Below are 16,946 nucleotides of genomic sequence, written 5' to 3'. Positions count from 1 at the left end.
TATGCTCTAAAAAGAAAAAAAATAACCTTTTTCTTTTAATTTCTGTGTTGGGCTGATGCTGAGGAGAGGCCGGTTGTGTGTGGTGAACAGGTATAACAAGGCTAGCAGGAGACCACAGAACAGATAAGGCACAGGCAGCTGTACAACAGATTTCTCCTCTGCCACTCTGGCAATGTGCATCCACCCTAACCTGGAAGGACTACTTCTTAAGGGAGTGTTCCTGTGGCCATTTGGTTCTTGGCCTCCCTGCGACCACTAGCAAGGCTGCCAATTAATGCTAATGGATTAGATTATGGATTAGGGATTAGAGATGGTCAAAATATTTGCACAACATGTCCTCTCCCCCCCACCCATGGAAAAGTGACCTTTTTGCAAACTATTGTTAGCATTAATCAAAAGTTCCTTTTTGGTTACATTTTTGGTGGTATTTTTGGTAATTTTTTTGGTATGAAAACTTCTCAGTTACTGGAAGCCATCTTTTCTTTCTGAAAACCAGATGGCCAATAAATGAAAAATAGTCAATTTCAGTAAATAATATTGCATATTTTTTTTGAGAAAAACAGAAAACAGGTTCATTTCCATGTCTGTAAAACAGAAAAAAATAAAACTTTGAAAACTGCAAAATCATTTTCCTATCTTTTGACCAGCACCAATGTGGATACCTGTCCAAAGGGAACTGGACAGAGGCCACCAAACTCATTTCACATAGACCATCTTTAGCCTCATTTTCAGAGGTGCAGAGCCCCCAAAACTTGCAACTAAGTGGGTGTTCAGCACTTCTGGAAATTAGGTCATTAATGATCATTACTGACCTAAGCGCTACATCATGTTACCAGTCCTAAGAGCCATCCACTCCCCTACAGAACATCCCTTTTCTCAATAGGGCAGAGATAGCGGTTGCTTTCAGTATTGGCTAATTTGTAAAACAGTCCAAGAAACACACTGGTGTCACATTTGGATGACTTCTTTTGCTACTTTTTCTTGCTGTCTGCATTTGGACACAAGAGGGAGCCCTGGATTACTGAAGGAAAATGACCTCGCCAGGGATTCCATATTTGTAGATTAAGATTTTTAACAGTGTGCCAAACACTCTTCATATATTTATTTATGCATATAGTACAGTTAATAATAATAAGTTTATTCCTGCTGAGCCAGATTCTGCTCTCAGCTGCACTGGAGTAAATCCAGAGTAAACTCACCAACTTCAATGGATTTGCACCAGTATAACTGAGGGCAGGATTTGGGCCAACATTTGTGAGTGACTAGGGAGTCGTGAAGTCACTCATGAGCATCACCAAGGTAACTGAGAATTTAAAATACAATAAAATAATAGTGGCACTTAATAGCCTTTTCTTTAACATCTCTCAAGGTGTTTTATAAAGGTGGCTAGGTATTAAATATCTCCATTCTGCAGACAGAGAAACTGAGCCACTGAAAGGTTAGGTGATTTGCTTAAGGTCACTCAGTGAGTGAGTGGCACAGTTGTAGATGAACCTCAATGGCCCATTGTATTATGTCCCTGATAGCTGTGCAGTGAGATAGAAATAGTACCAACTGAAGTGGCAGCCTCTTTTGCTTACTCACTTTCTGAAGAGGAGAAATGTATATAAATTGTTCATTGGAAGCTCTTCCACTTGTTTGTCCTCTATAAAAAAAGAAAGCAGAGATAGGCCCAAGCCACAGAGCTTGGGTTCTGATCCAAACTATTCCAGGTATTGGGAGTGTTTGGATCCAGGCTTTGGGTCCAACGTGTTATAAAGAAAGGGTCTAGCTGTCCAAAACAGATGCCCAATATTTAGTTCCGAACACCCTTCTGTTCTCATTGACTTCAAAGGGAAATTTGCCAGGGAATTCCAGAGGATCAGACCCATAGCCTGACACAAATATTTGCCAGTATTCACTTAATTAATTACAGACTTCAATGAGAGCTGGATCGGGCCCTTGGAATGCCAGCTGTCGGCCTCGCACAATGCCCCTTCCCTCCCCTCCTCACAGGGATGAGGAATTCTCACTTGGAGTGGGTATCATTGATAGTTATGTATTAGATTGCTGATGTGGTGAGCAGCGGCCCCTGAGTGCCACATTTAGGGCTGACACCTTGCTATATTAGCAGGGATAGAAGGAGGGAACAGCTGACAGAGACTTGAAGTTTGTCTCTGTACTGTTTGCCCTCTCTGTCCAGCTCCTGACCAGCAGTAACTAACCATGGATGATATTTACAAGGCAGCAGTGAGTAATATGTTTAAACTTACCTTGGTCTGAGGGTGCATTTGTTGTATTAGAAAGATGTTTCAAAGAGTTTTTGCTGATCTCCTAAAGCCACAATAAGGCACAGCAATAACTGTCTTTACACTACAAGTACTTAATGTAACAATGAAATGCACTTAGGAATGTTAGATGTAGTAAGGTACCTTCTAGTTCAGAACATAGAATTTTTCATGCAATGGCAATTCTAAATATGTAATATTCTTCTTGTAAGCAGATTCTTCTAAAAATAAACTGCTAAATTATTTGCAATAAGTCTTTCCCAGGTTCTGTGTTGTGAAATAGAGAGATGGCATGTAAGTGTAATTTTACATATATTTTGAAAAATCTACTGAAGTATCAGGCATGATTACTGCTTTATCCAGGACTTGACAGATCAACTGTTTCAATGGGGAACTGAAGAGAATTTGAATAAGCTGAAACTGAAGCATTGTTATTTTTGTGTATTAAAATTCTGCCATTTCCAAGCTTCTTCCCTAGCTGAATGTTTTTCTGCAAAATATATTTTGAAAACCCCTTTTGATAAAGGCTTAGGAAATAAGTGATCTGATTTGCAATTTCTCTTTCCTTGTTCTTAATATCTACACTGCATAAAATTATAATGTAAAACATACTGGTTGTGCTTTCGAAAGAAGACAAGAGAAAGCAGTTTTGCCTTCAACCACTGCATATCAAACTTACTGTATAAACCCAAACTATTTTGTCTTCCCCCAATAAAGATGCAGCATGTACCTTAAATAGCTGATGATATGGAGGCAGAACAATATGAGAGCTGTATCTTTCTGGAATCTGTATTGCATGAATCCCTTTACCTTGAATTCTGTGTTACCAGGTTCTGTACATGATTCTTGTGGTTGGTTACAGGGTTATATATGGTGTTGCAGATAGTTAACAATTGATTAGGTTGGTCTTCACATTTCAATCAAGAGCATAAAGATAAATCAAATGTGGATATTTCTTTCAAAATTCCAAGATGTCCTAAAGGAACAGGAGCAAAGAGTCCTGTGGCATCTTATAGACTAACAGATATATTGGAGCATGAGCTTTCGTGGGTGAATACCCACTTCGTTGACATGCATCTGACGAAGTGGGTATTCACCCACGAAAGCTCATGCTCCAATACGTCTGTTAGTCTATAAGGTGCCACAGGACTCTTTGCTGCTTTTACAGATCCAGACTAACACGGCTACACCTCTGATACTGATGTTTGACACATGGCAACAAAACAAGTTGTTCTTCATATTAGACTAATCTATGACCTGTACTGAGCTGGGACTCCATTCTACAGACCCCAGTCCTCTTGAGTTCAGTGAGCCAAAAGTCCAGATCCTCAAAAAGAATGAAATTAAAAAAGTGGCCTATAGAAGTAAACAAAATTCATGTCTCTGCAATTGGCTCTTTATTAGACTCATGCTCCATAATGTTTAGAGGCATCACATACATTGTTATGAAGAAATGTTGAAACGTTTTGAAAGCCAGCAATGCTAACAATTAGCCAAATGGATCTGTCAGTCAGGTGGATGGAATGCATTCTCTAGCACAAAGGAAGAATTAGAGTCAAGAGACGGATAGAGGAAGGTTTCCCATGCACAATTTTCAGCCTCTTTCATACCTCTCAACCTGCTAAATGCCATACAGGTCAAAGACCCAGAAAACCAAATTAATCCCTCATCTAACTCCATGGATTTCAATGGAGTTTGAATTTAGCTCAAAAAAGGGCCACAAATACAAAAAAATGCCATCTCCCATAACCAACAAACATTTTACTCCAAGCGTAGTGTTCTATAGCCAAGAAAGAGAGAGTACCAGAAGACTCCATGAAGTCCAGTAGAGACTTTGCTGTGCCAATTTTTTTAGCTTGGGGCACATTCAGATACCATGTTAATGAGAATCATTAAAAAACTGTAATGTAGATAGATGAAGTGGGATTCCTGTCTTAAGCAGGTTAATATAGATGCATTTGTATTGTAATTAATTTACAAAGGCAAAGTAATATTGGGTTGGGGCACACACGTGGTTCTAAATTGCAATACAACTGAGTGTAAAGGATATTTCCTTGGACCATTCCATAAAAAAAGATTCTAAATATATGTACTGTAAGAAAATATTAAACTGGAAGAAATCTAGAGAGTAACTAAAGCAAGGCAAAGTTGATTGGCTCTCACCAGCACAATTTCAGATGGAAACAGTGAATGAAGAACAAAGCCAAAAAAGGAATAACCAAGACAGTACCTTATGGCACTGCTTATGTATCATGACAGCATCTTCAGCATTTACACACTGAGGCAGTAATGAAAGAAGTCAACCCCCAAAACAAGAGACTAAAAGAAAAAGGCCATGAATAGATCATATGGTCTTGGGGAGATCATAACCCACTTGAATTTCACCTCATAGTTTATTATCTTATTACCAGAGCCTTGCAGTGAACTGATCTTCCTAGCATTATTGTTACCCATCATTTAATTTATGTCCAGTACATTCCTATAGCTATAAATTTATGCACACAAAGAAAGGCACTAGTTAAAGAGGGTTAGCTTGAGCCAAAGGAATTGACCATTTGTGGTTTGTTGCAAGTTGATGACACATTTAAATAAAGCATTGAATTAGTTCCCACCAATTTCTCTAAATGCACCAACAGACTCCAGTGGATTTTCATTTTCACTCATGTCTAGATAAGGTTATACAAATGCAGAGCTATTTTGGTAACGCTTTCAAACTCCACTGAACCATGCTAAGAACAGTGCCAAGGACAAGTGTCCAGATAAAAGGGCCCAAGGATAAATACCAATGCCATTCAGTTCCTGGGAACAATCAGAAGGTTTATCTTTATCTCCAGCACCTCAATCATTGGGGCTTATAAATAGCTAACATGCCAAAAGAGTTGAGTTACATGGAAGGCACGAAAGTGGCAATAGGCATTTATTTACTAGGAACAGCTCATACCTTCGGAGTCCCCAGCTATCCTATTTTACTGCCAAAACAATGGAAGAGCAGCCTGCAGCTGCTTGCCTTCCATCATGGGTGGCTAGACAAAAGGGTTCAAATTTCGTGATGCAATGCTGAAGAAGAATCCTGCTGCTATTGTTATCTGCATCTGATATGGATGGATCAGCTTCCCTGGTCTGTCCTCTGCATGTGTGGTTTGTAAAAGTCAACATTTCTCAGTAAGAAATGCTGGTCATTTTTGCCTTTGCCCTCACAACAGGCTTGGCAGTTTTCTAGCAGAAATTCGCAAGGCTCTTATCAACAAAGGCCCAAGGCTGAAATAGCAAACAGGGTGCTTCAGCTTCAGATTAAGGGGCATTGATAAAGCTCTGTCAGGGCTCAAGACTGGAATTAAGATCGTGATACAGCTCAGGAACAGAGTGTATTGGCAACACTGGGGATATAAGACTAAGAACCTAGAGAAGCTGCTGGTAATAACTGTGGTTCATTGGCCTTATGTTATGGGCTGGTAAAGTGGTTGCAGATTTGGGTCCCATTGACATAGACTGATTTCAGAAAGGGGGTAGGGAAATGTTGCGAGAGCAGGACCAAAGGCAGAACCCTGTAAGCATCAAAATAGAGCTGCCTAGTGACAGAGGAGTGTGAGTGGCAACAAGTAGTAGCAGTTGGATAGCTGCTGGAGGAAAGGAACCAGGAAGGTGCTGAAAGCGCCACCGAATTCTGCAGGCCAGTTGAATAGGATGTGGTATTAAATGAAACATTAAGATCAGGAAGGAATGAACTGAGAGAGGGAAGTAGGTTCAGATAAGAGGAGAGGTGCTAACATTGTCCAGACCAGTGGTTCTCAGCCTTTCCAGACTACTGCACCCCTTTCAAGATTTTGATTTGTCTTGCATACCCCAAGTTTCACTCACTTAAAAACTACTTGCTTACAAAATCAGACATAAAAATACCAAAGTGTCACAGCACAGCGGTACTGAAAAATTGCTGACTTTCTCATTTTTACCATGTCGTTATAAAATAATTGATTGGAATATAAATAGTGTACTTAAATTTCAGTGCAATATTTGAACCTATTTTTCACTTATGAGCCTTGTCTGAAGCTGAAGCCCTGCAACCAGGGGCTGAAGCACGTAACTTAGCTTCATGGGGCCCTGGGCAATTGCCCTGCTTGCCACTCTCTAATGCCGGCCCTGCAGTTGCAATCCCCCTAACCCATCCCATGACCTCTCTGGGGGCTGCAACCCCCAGGTTGAGAGACACTGATCTATATGAATTGAATACCCTCTGGAGACCTCTGCGAACCTCCAGGGGTACACATACCCCTGGTTGAGAACCACTGGTCCAGACCACTAGCACATGACTCAACTACACAATCCTATTTGCTGTTCATGATTAGTTAAGTTCATGGAGGATTGGTCCATCAGTGGCTACTAACCAGGATGGACAGGGATGGTGTCTAGAGCCTCTGTTTGCCAGAAGCTGGGAATGGGCGACAGAGAATGGATCACTCAGTGATTCCCTGTTCTGGTCATTCCCTCTGGGGCACCTGGAATTGGCCACTGTCGGAAGACAGGATACTGGGGTAGATGGACCTTTGGTCTGACGTTCTTATGTTCTGTTCCTGTAGATGTATCTTATTAATTCAAATTTACACAAAGCCTCCACTATTTGTTTGCTCTTGATAACCAGGAAAGGAGATGGAAATTATCTTACAGTCCAGTATTAGTTCAGTACTTGACTAGAGGAACTCATTTACATATGATGCATAGCAGGCAGACAGGGAAAAGCCACTACTCCTATATAAGGCAGAGTAGAGTGCTCCTGCAACCCACAAAGGCCATGGGTCTGTAGAGTTTGGGGATTGGACCAAGGGCATGACAGGCCAGCTTCACTGGTTGTGGGAGTACCCATAGACTTCAATAGATTGTGGAAGGGCTGCGGAGCTGCCCTCCATTCTGTCCATAGATCCAGGTGTCCGTTCCCACCAAAGCACAAAGCCTACTTAATCAAGGACTTGGCAGGGTAAATTTCACACTAAGATTTTTCATATTAAACTGTAGTAATGCAGTTTCATTTTGTTACCCTTATTTAATTCCTCTTCAGACTCTGTATTACCTCCACTTTTCAGCACATTTTTAGAGCACCAATGACTTAAGACTAGAACAGAAAAAGGAAGAACATAAGTCTCTCTGTTCTTCTGATAATCAACGCAATGCAATAAAACAGAAAATCTAACACATTCCCATTATACTTGAAGGGACCAATCCTGTTCCCATTGAAATAATCTGGGACTGGGCCCTAAAATTCTCATCTTGGAGTTCTCCAAGAGAGCTGAACAGTAGGAGACATGTCAAAAAAACAACAGCCCCTTGATACTTCATCCAAAATCAGAATTTATAAAAGATGAATCTTAATGAAGGTTGTCCCTAAATTAGTGGAATAGATAGTTCAGTAGATTCATACATTCTAAAGGGGAAAAGCAGGACCGGCTCTAGGCACCAGCTTTTTTTTGCTTCAGCAGTTGCGCTCTCAGAGGTTGTTGTTTTTTTTTGCTTGGAGCGGCAAAAAACCTAGAGCCTGCCCTGGCGAATGGGGTCTATTATGATCATGTAGTCAAACCTCCTGCACAGCACAGGCCATAGAACCTCACCCAGCGATTTCTACATGAAACCCAACAATCTGGTGCCACACTAGAACATCTTTTAGACAGACATCCAGTCTTGGTGTAAAGACTCTCAGTGATAGAATTAATCACATAGTTGCATTGTTGCTCTGAAGACTAGGAGATCGTTGATCAATGTTTGGTCACTGGCTTGATGGCATTAGTTGTTATTTCTCACTTAATAGAGTGGACCACATGAAGGCTGCCATTTTCCACTCCTGAAGAAAGTAGCCACCAACACGAAGACCAGGGTCAACCTGGTCCAGAAACTGGCAAGCACAATCGGAGGGGTGGGAAGGGAGGCATCAGCATCTTTGTCTACTCCTTAACTGAGTACTGTGCACTGGTATGGACCAGAAGTAGCCACACTTGACTTGTTGATGTCCAACTGGAACCCTCAAGTTGATGTCCTTCACTGGAACCCTCAAGTTGATCCCAACATCATGGCTACCTGTGCTCTCACATATCACTCGCCCATCCATTTGCTGCGATGCTGCAACTTTCCAGGAAGTCTAGTGAATTGAGGAAAAGTAAAGTCTTCCCATGCACTAGGACCTCAAAGACATCCCTCAGCACTGCTTGAAGTCACACAAGCCCTTTTGGATCCATGCGCTTACCCTCTGACGATGTGACATCAATCTTGATGAAGCTTGGAAAGCTGAATGGAGTTCACAAGAAGTCACAAACAAACAACTTGTGAAAGACCAAACACAGAAGATCCTGGGCTTCAGTCTTCTGCAAAGCTTATGGGCAACCTTAAGCTGCACCTGCACAAACCATTGCAGATGCAGGTACCTGATGCACAAATAGAAAATTAAAAACTCTCCAGTGTGTGACTGTGGTCACCCAGAACAGACCAGGGAACATATAACGACTCAGTGTCCAATTCCCAAATACGAAGGAGGCATCACAGTGACGCTCTGCGCTACTCCTGACACAATTATCTGGCTTAAGCTAACTGTAAAATTATAGTTGTTGCTCTACATCTACATCAGCCATATGAAGAACCACCACACAGTAGCTCTCAAGTGTGACAAATGCTCCTCCCACTCAGTCCCCCAACTTTGCATAATGAAATGCTGCCCTGACTGTCTAAAAGCCAATCATGCCACATGCCTGAGACTCACAATCTGGTTAAAAATAATGTTAACTCCAGAAGAGTGTAAAATATTTGAAAAAGAGGAACAGAATAAGGCAATATGCCAAAAAAAAAAAAAGGGACCATGCCAAAACTATCTAGGTAAAAGTCCCCCTTACTCCACAAGAAGGGCTGTTGTGAAGATTAGTTGAGGGTTGTGAAGCATTTTGAACAAATAGTGTGCAATATAAGTGGTACTATCAATTAATGATAATGATTAAGTTTAATAAAAATGAATTTCTCTCTCTTTTTATTTTCATCACAGGTTGAGCAGTTGACAGAAGAACAGAAAAACGGTACGTGTGTCTTTACTCTGACACCATTGTAGACAGAAGATACTCCCTGTAATGGATAGTCAATCCGCTATCAACCCATGATGTTAGCCTGTGGCTTGAACGGGCCAGCTCAGGGTCAACAATTGCTGCCACAAGTGAAAAACCACACTTCCAGCTGTCAAAGTACAAGGCAAAGCAAATGACTTCTCATCCCCAAGTTTAGGAAAAGGGCTAAGAGGCTGGCAGTGGAATTGCTACAATAATGTTTCATGGTATTTCTGGTCTTAATGCTCTTTGGGGCAAACACAGGATCTTTTTATGTGTCTGACCAACATCTAGTACAGTGGTTTTCAAACTTTTTAGGCTGCGTACCCCTTTCCAAATAACGTAGTCTACCATGTACCCCCATTTGACATAGGGTCATAATATACCTATGATTAGTTTGCCAGGTCTTGCTAAATAAAGTGCGTTGTCCGCTATTACAGGCTTTTCCTTGTGTACCCCCGATGAGAGCTTGCATACCCTAGTTTGAAAACCAATGGAGTTCTGTGCTGAACAGGGGCTTCTGGGCAGTTATGTGCCAAAAGTCTTGGATAATAATAAGGAAAGGGAGTACCGGAAATCCTGTTACAAAGCCTGTTCTCGTGAGAGTTCTAGCCCAATTTTGTAGAGCTAAGATGCTTGGAAAGTTCAGTGGTGGGGAAGTTGGAACCGGGGCTGTTCTAGCTGTAGGTAAACTAGGCAGCTGCCTTGAGGGCCAGATTTCTGGGGGCAGCACAGAGATTTCTGGGAGAAGTGATTTTTTTTAAATGCTCATGCTTGTCTACACTGTGCTGCAGGTGGTTTACAGGGATGTGAAGTGCAAAGCTCTCTAACGTATAGAGCTCTAATGGACCCATCTAGACCCTGCTGGAATGAAGAGGTAGCGAGTTTGTGCTGATGTAGGCCTGTGTCAACAGGACTATGTTAACATGCACTAGGTGCCCTTTAGTTCATGCCAGAAGGTCTATACAGGGCAGTTACAGTGCAACACATTACAGCGCTCTATAATTCACACCCCCATACACCCGTCTGTGGCAGGAAGTGGGGGCAGCACACTGAAGCTTTGCCTAGGGCAGCAGATTGTCTTGAGCAGCCTCTGGTTGGAACTTCTGGGTACTTATCCAAACTTTGAGCCATTAAGCTCTGTCTACTCTAGACTCTCCTGCTAGGGTGAACAGACAGCAAGTTTGAAAAATCAGGACAGGAGGTGGCGGGTAATAAGGGCTATATAAGAAAAAGCCCCAAATATCAGGAGTGCCCCAATAAAATCGGGACATCCGGTAATCCTATCTCCACCTGTACTTTACAATGGCTGACAAAGAATCCCTCAGTTCTTCCACTGGGGTTCATCACACTGTGTTAAATTGGGTGTTGAGTGGAGCTTACACCAGCAGGATGATTGATTTCACACCAATGCAGGGGAGGTGGAGGAAATTAAGTTTGACTTCCATTGACACAGCTAAAAAGTCTTCTGCAGACACACCGTTGAAGTTTGTCCATTTTTGGATCACCACAGCAATGAAACTCCCTCTGATTTCTTGCTTGCAAACTCGTATTAAAAGGGTGAACCCCTCCATTTCTCCTTTTCCTCTCTAGAATTCAAGGCTGCCTTTGACATCTTTGTCCTGGGTGCTGAGGACGGATGCATCAGCACAAAGGAACTGGGGAAGGTGATGAGAATGCTGGGGCAGAATCCAACCCCAGAGGAGCTGCAGGAGATGATAGATGAGGTGGATGAAGACGGTGAGCTATTCTCTTAAATCCTCTAGGTGTCTCAGTGCACTGCAAAGCATTTACAGGGGGCCAGAATTGCAATGGTTATTAGCTGGACCTTAAATACTGTGCAGTCAGGCTTTGAAGGCACAAGAATCACATGAAAGAAACCAGAGTGCACTCTACTTCCACCAGAGAAAGTAGATCAGTTGAGTAGATTCTTTGAGCACAGAATTAATTTTCTGAGAATTTTCAAGTAAAGCCATTCATCAGTTTATAAATTAAAGTTGAGACACCTTGGAAACAACCAAACTCTGGTAGGTTTTACCTGTTCCTTCGTACTTCTGGAGTCAGACAAACTGAGTAACCACACTGGTTAATGCAAGTGGATCACTTCTGGTAATACTGTAGACATGGACATTCTGTGTGGCGTGGACAGTAAAGATACAATGCCATTTTGTGTAAGACTTTGAATTGGCCATAAGGCTATTGGCCACAATCCCATCTCTGCAATGGCTTTGCAGCATGCTGTGCACCAGTTGGATGCCACTACCCACTGCATAAATTGCTGCACTGCAGAGCTATTGTGGGCACATATGGCCCAATCCTGCAAGTTGAACTATGCAGGTGGACCACTCCACCCTTGTGGAACTCTAACAGAACTCAGTGGATGCAGAGCTCTGCCTGTCTGGAATAAGTTGCAAGACTGGGACCGTAGGTTATAAAATGCTAAAGCTGAGATTTTCAAAGGGTCGCAGACACCCACTGAATTTCAATGAATGCTTAAGTGTCTTAGATGCCTTTGAATATTCCAGTGTAACAGATGGAAGGCACTAAAAATATTACTACTATAACGGATGCAAAGAGTTTTCTCAAACCTTTTTAAAGAGACACAGGTGCTCAGATACTATAGTGATGAGGGCAGTATAGGATGCATATAGAAGAGGACACGTCAAAGATTATAGGTTGAAAATTTGATCCACCATTTCTTTTTCTTCTGTGCTTGCAAATTCCATGGAATTATAGATGTACAGATTTTTTATCCCAAAACAAATTCTTCAGCGTGCGGACATGTACATGCACAACAATATACCCACAAACAACTCCACAATAACAAACCAGTATGTGCAGATTGGCAGAAAACAATCTAGGAAAGAAACTGATAAAGATTTCAGTTCCAAGCTTCCAAAAGCTTGTTAAAACCAAAAGCAAGAAAATTTAAGCTAAGAATTAATGAAAATATCTTGCCAGTGTCATTTAAACAACAAATGATAACATACCATCAGCATAAAAAATATAGTGCTTGATTCTCCACTGGCTTGCACCTTCCATAGTAATTTACATCTGTGCAACAAGGGTGTCAAATGCTACCAGATCAGAATTTTCCACACATTTACACCAGTGGTTGTGTTTTATATCCAATTTGCACTTGTTTAAATGACTACATAAGGTGCAAATCAGTGGTGAATCCATCCCATAATCTGTTACGCACTCCTTAGTGCTACTAACATGAAGGCTGTGGCTGGATTACTAAATAAAAGCTTAATCTCTGTTTTATGTATATGCCTGTTTGTCAAAAAAACAAAACAAAAAAACCCCAGAAGATTGCCTTCTAGATTGTAGTGTAATCTAAACCTTATTTATTTCACCTTCAGGCAGTGGCACTGTAGACTTTGATGAGTTCTTAGTTATGATGGTCCGATGTATGAAAGATGACAGCAAAGGAAAATCAGAAGAGGAACTCTCAGATCTCTTCAGAATGTTTGATAAGTAAGAGACTGGAATGTAATACACTAAAACAAGAAACAACACTGCTAGCTATTATTGTTAACATTTCCCCTTCAGCAGAAGTTGGTACGTAAAGATGTCTCCTCCAGGGAAAATCAAAGAATTTCCCTCTTTCAAAATGGACCAAAGCATATGCTTCAGCAGTTTGCTGAATCAGGTCTTCATCACTTGCAAAAGACTTTTACTTCTCCATGTACTATTTGTCCATGAAGACCATCCCTTAATTCACTAGCAGAAGCAAATAGTTACTGTTCTCTGCTTTCTTTGTCTCAGGAGGCACACAAATCCTGTAGGGTTACTCCCATAGAGACCTGCAGAAAGGGGAGAGTTGGTGTCCCCTCATTTATTTATCCTACCAATTCATGACAGGAAACCTGAGACAATGAGTCACTAACGGGCAATTTGCTGATAAAAAACAAATTGGAGACCAAGTGGAAGTGATGTAACATGGAGTGCAGTTGTCCATCCATTTACAGTATTTTTGGTTTTTATCTTTGAGCCATTCTGTCGTTGCACAGAAATGCTGATGGATACATTGACCTTGACGAACTAAAGATCATGCTACAGGCTACAGGAGAGACCATCACCGAAGATGACATAGAGGAATTGATGAAGGATGGAGACAAAAACAATGATGGCAAGATTGACTATGATGGTAGGTGGGTTTTTGTGCTTAATTTGGTTAAAAGTAAAAATGGGATATCCATTGTCCTCAGGAACTCAGAACCTTAACAAAAGATGTAAGTAGTATATATTAGAGATGGGCCTAAGACTCACAATTCAGATCCAAGTTTTAATTCCCACAAAGTTTGAGAGTATATGGCTATGGGATTAGGATTTGGTCTTTCATAGAGGTATGAGCCAGCTTCAAAATTAGGCAGGCTGCAGACCTAGGTACAGATTTACACCCCCTGCCTCCAGTATTGAAGGATGTAGATATTGGTTTCCACCCACTACAGAGGCAATGAACCAGTGCAAAACCAAGATCTGGATCCAATCTCTCCAAATTCCAGGAGGTTTGGTTCAGGCTCTGAAACATGACATTTGGTAGCCCCATGCTTTCAGAATAGCTTCTAAATATACACGTGCAATATTTGGGGAGAACAAACCTTTGAATTTGCTTGCATGAGTGCTACTTTGGTTGGTGAGAGGTACACCTCTACCCCGATATAATGCGACTCGATATAATACAAATTCGTATATAACGTGGTAAAGCAGACAAAGGGTCTGGAGCTGTAAAGAGAGGCCAAGTGCTATAGGCCACATTTCAGAATACCCAAAGGGAAACTGAGGCCAGGCTGCTGTTATCAAACTCTTGGCCACGCGGGGTGCATTAAAGGGCTGGAGACCTGACAATAGGAGGTTAGTGGCCAAATTCTCTTCTCCGTTACACACAAACAACACAACTGATTTCACAGTGGGGAGTCTTGGATGGTACCTTCTTCAGAGAAATATAATTACGTAGGCCCTGATCCTGAAACTGACTCCATGAAAGTGGACTCCTGTGCCCTCACAGAACCCCAAAGGGCTTCTATGCAGGCACCTGGACTCACCTGAATGCACCAAGCTGCAGGATCAGAGCTTTCATCATCAGGGCCGGCTCCAGTTTTTTTGCCACCCCAAGCAGTGAAACAAAAAAACCCTGACCAACCAAACAAAAAAGATAAAGCCATGATCGGCGGCACTTTGGCGGCAGCTCTACCGCGCCGCTTCATTCTTCGGCGGCAATTTGGCGGTGGGTCTTTCCCTCCGAGAGGGGCTGAGGGACCCACCACCGAATTGCCGCCGAAGACCCAGACGTGCCGCCCCTTTCCATTGGCCGCCCCAAGCACCTGCTTCCTTTGCTGGTGCCTGGAGCCGGCCTTGTTCATCATACCTACACAGGCACCAGTCTCCAGCACAATCCATGCTCTGGAGTCATCATCACTGTCAGAAACTGAAAAATAAAACTATTACATGCACATGAGAGCTTGTCAACAACATTTTGTCAGAATTTTAAAATTTCAGCCACTCAATGAAGCTGGTTTAAAAAAAAATACATTAAAAAAAGGGTTGGGTTTTAACTTTTGTCAAAATTTCTAAAATTCCCGACCAGCTCCAGTGAATATGATTTTTTTTAAAAAATGGGAGCTGCAGTTTCAAATTGTACGCACAGGGCATTTTTAGAGAGTTGTTGCTCTGAACGTTAGGTATCTTGAGCTAGAGCCTCATCTGATGTAGACTGGCATCTCTCTATTGATTTCAGCGAGGCTATGCTGATTTATAAGATGAAATTTGACCACCTGTCTACTAAGCCCAGACTCCAGCTAGTAAGCCTCCTCTAAGTCTTTCTGTACTGCAGATCTTTCACTGTGCTGAATCACGTTAGTGGCACTTCCAGGAGGAGTAACAAATCTCTCCATGACTGGAGCAAAGCTAGCTATATTGTTAGGCATTTGGAATTGTGAAGGGGAGAAAACGGGTGAGAGAAGAAGGATGATTCTGGAGATACCCAGAAAGAGTGTGAAGTGCTACACACTGACTCTCCGGTTGCCATCTAAAATATGCGTCTTTAATTTCCCTTGCTTGGCAGAATTCCTGGAGTTCATGAAGGGAGTTGAATAAATCTGAAACACGATGTGCAGCCTCGACTTTTAAAGCCCTCTGATTCCTCATCTCGTCTATGTGGTTGCGTCCGCTTGGCTGCTAGCATGAAGACTAAGTGCTGAACAGGGTGTCAATCAGAAGAATACACTCTGTTTGTTATTAAGTGCCTCAGATGGTCAGTCCATGGATATTTAAGTAAGAGACCTAATAATTATCAAAGATGTTGCTCTTTTGAGCAATAGCAAATGTGAGAGAGCCAAGTCTTGAGTCCCTTGAGACACTCTGGAGCAGATAACATAGTGAACATATCATTAAGTCTGTAAAGAATGTTTTTCCTATAGTCTAGTAAGAACCTATCAGCTGTAAAAGGCAAAATCAGTGATTGCCAGCAGACTGTGCCAGCAGGGCACAGAACTCACATGTAACCTTTATGAGTTGGTCAATCCCTGCATATTTCTTACAGCTACACATTGAATCTGGCATTTAGAGCAAATTCCTGTTCCTAGTGAAGTTGTTAGGAGTTTGCCATTGGATTTGATGCTACCATGATTTGGCCCCCAGCGCTCGATGGATTGAATCACATCACTTAGAAAATATTATAGTGAAACAATTAGCATTTGAACCTTCAGTTGAATGATGATTTGAGACACTTAAACTGTCACTGAACATTCTGACAATCTCTACTCTTCCTCCACCTCCAACCATTGATTTAAAGTGCAATGTAAATGGGCAATGTGTACAGAAATAAGATTCCTTTTTGAAATGCTAATAAAATAATTCATAAGCTAGAGTAATTATTTCATTCCTGCTTGTTTCACAGAAGCAATTTATAGTTGCAGCTGTAAGACCAGCAAAAGGAACTCCCAGATGAAAGACGCTCAGTGAAGTGTCATGTCAGGTTTGAGTAAAACCACTCAGAGGCGGGGAGCGGGGGGGCAGGACAGGTTTCTCAGGATGAAAGCTTTTCACTTTCCTCAAAATAACCTATTCATAATCTCCATTACTGAGTGCAGGTATCACTGAGATTGTGCCACAAGTGGTCATGGTACTTTACAAACACTGAGTAAGGCACATCCACGGCCCTGAGAAGCTTTTGATTAGAGCTGGGCAAAAAAATTTCGTCAAATAGTTCATTTGCTGGAAAATGCAGTTTTGTGATGGACAAAAACTATCCACAAATTCAGGTTGAACTCAACACAGTTTTGGTTGAATAAAAAATGAAAGTAAAAAGTCAAAATGGCTTGTTTAGACATTTCCTAAATGAAACACTGACTTTTCATTTCGAAATGACGTTTTGTGGTGAAATTTAGTTAGATGTGCTTAATTTTTTTCCTCCAAGGGTAAAAAACCACCCAAAACAATTTTTTCTGGTTCTTTGTTTCGGCACCAAACAAAAATATACACTCAGCTAACAGAGACAGAATATGGCACTACAGTTTACAGAAGGGAGAACGAGGCAAGATTATTGGTGAGCAGAATAAGGTAGGAAGGATCCCTGGAGGAAGCAGGTTTAAGAAGGGATGTGAAG

At 41.6% G+C, this 16,946-nt stretch overlaps 2 protein-coding genes across 5 annotated transcripts in view; one reads left to right on the top strand and one right to left on the bottom strand.

Annotated features, from left to right (window-relative positions):
- NISCH (nischarin) overlaps positions 1 to 16,946 on the bottom strand; it is a 93,984-nt gene that overhangs the window by 62,664 nt on the left and 14,374 nt on the right. The gene's annotated exons all lie outside the window — the stretch shown is intronic.
- TNNC1 (troponin C1, slow skeletal and cardiac type) lies at positions 2,045 to 16,208 on the top strand. The gene is made up of 6 exons (XM_039546406.1): positions 2,045 to 2,229; positions 9,280 to 9,310; positions 10,928 to 11,074; positions 12,700 to 12,814; positions 13,351 to 13,487; positions 15,405 to 16,208. The coding sequence occupies exons 1-6, from the start codon at positions 2,206 to 2,208 to the stop codon at positions 15,434 to 15,436; spliced, it is 486 nt and encodes a 161-aa protein (XP_039402340.1). The 5' UTR covers positions 2,045 to 2,205; the 3' UTR covers positions 15,437 to 16,208.

This window comes from Mauremys reevesii, linkage group 7 (assembly GCF_016161935.1).
Source record: "Mauremys reevesii isolate NIE-2019 linkage group 7, ASM1616193v1, whole genome shotgun sequence".
Taxonomy (NCBI): Eukaryota; Metazoa; Chordata; order Testudines; family Geoemydidae; genus Mauremys; species Mauremys reevesii.
The sequence above is the reverse complement of the archived record's forward strand: the minus strand, read 5'-3'. Positions and strand labels throughout refer to the sequence as shown.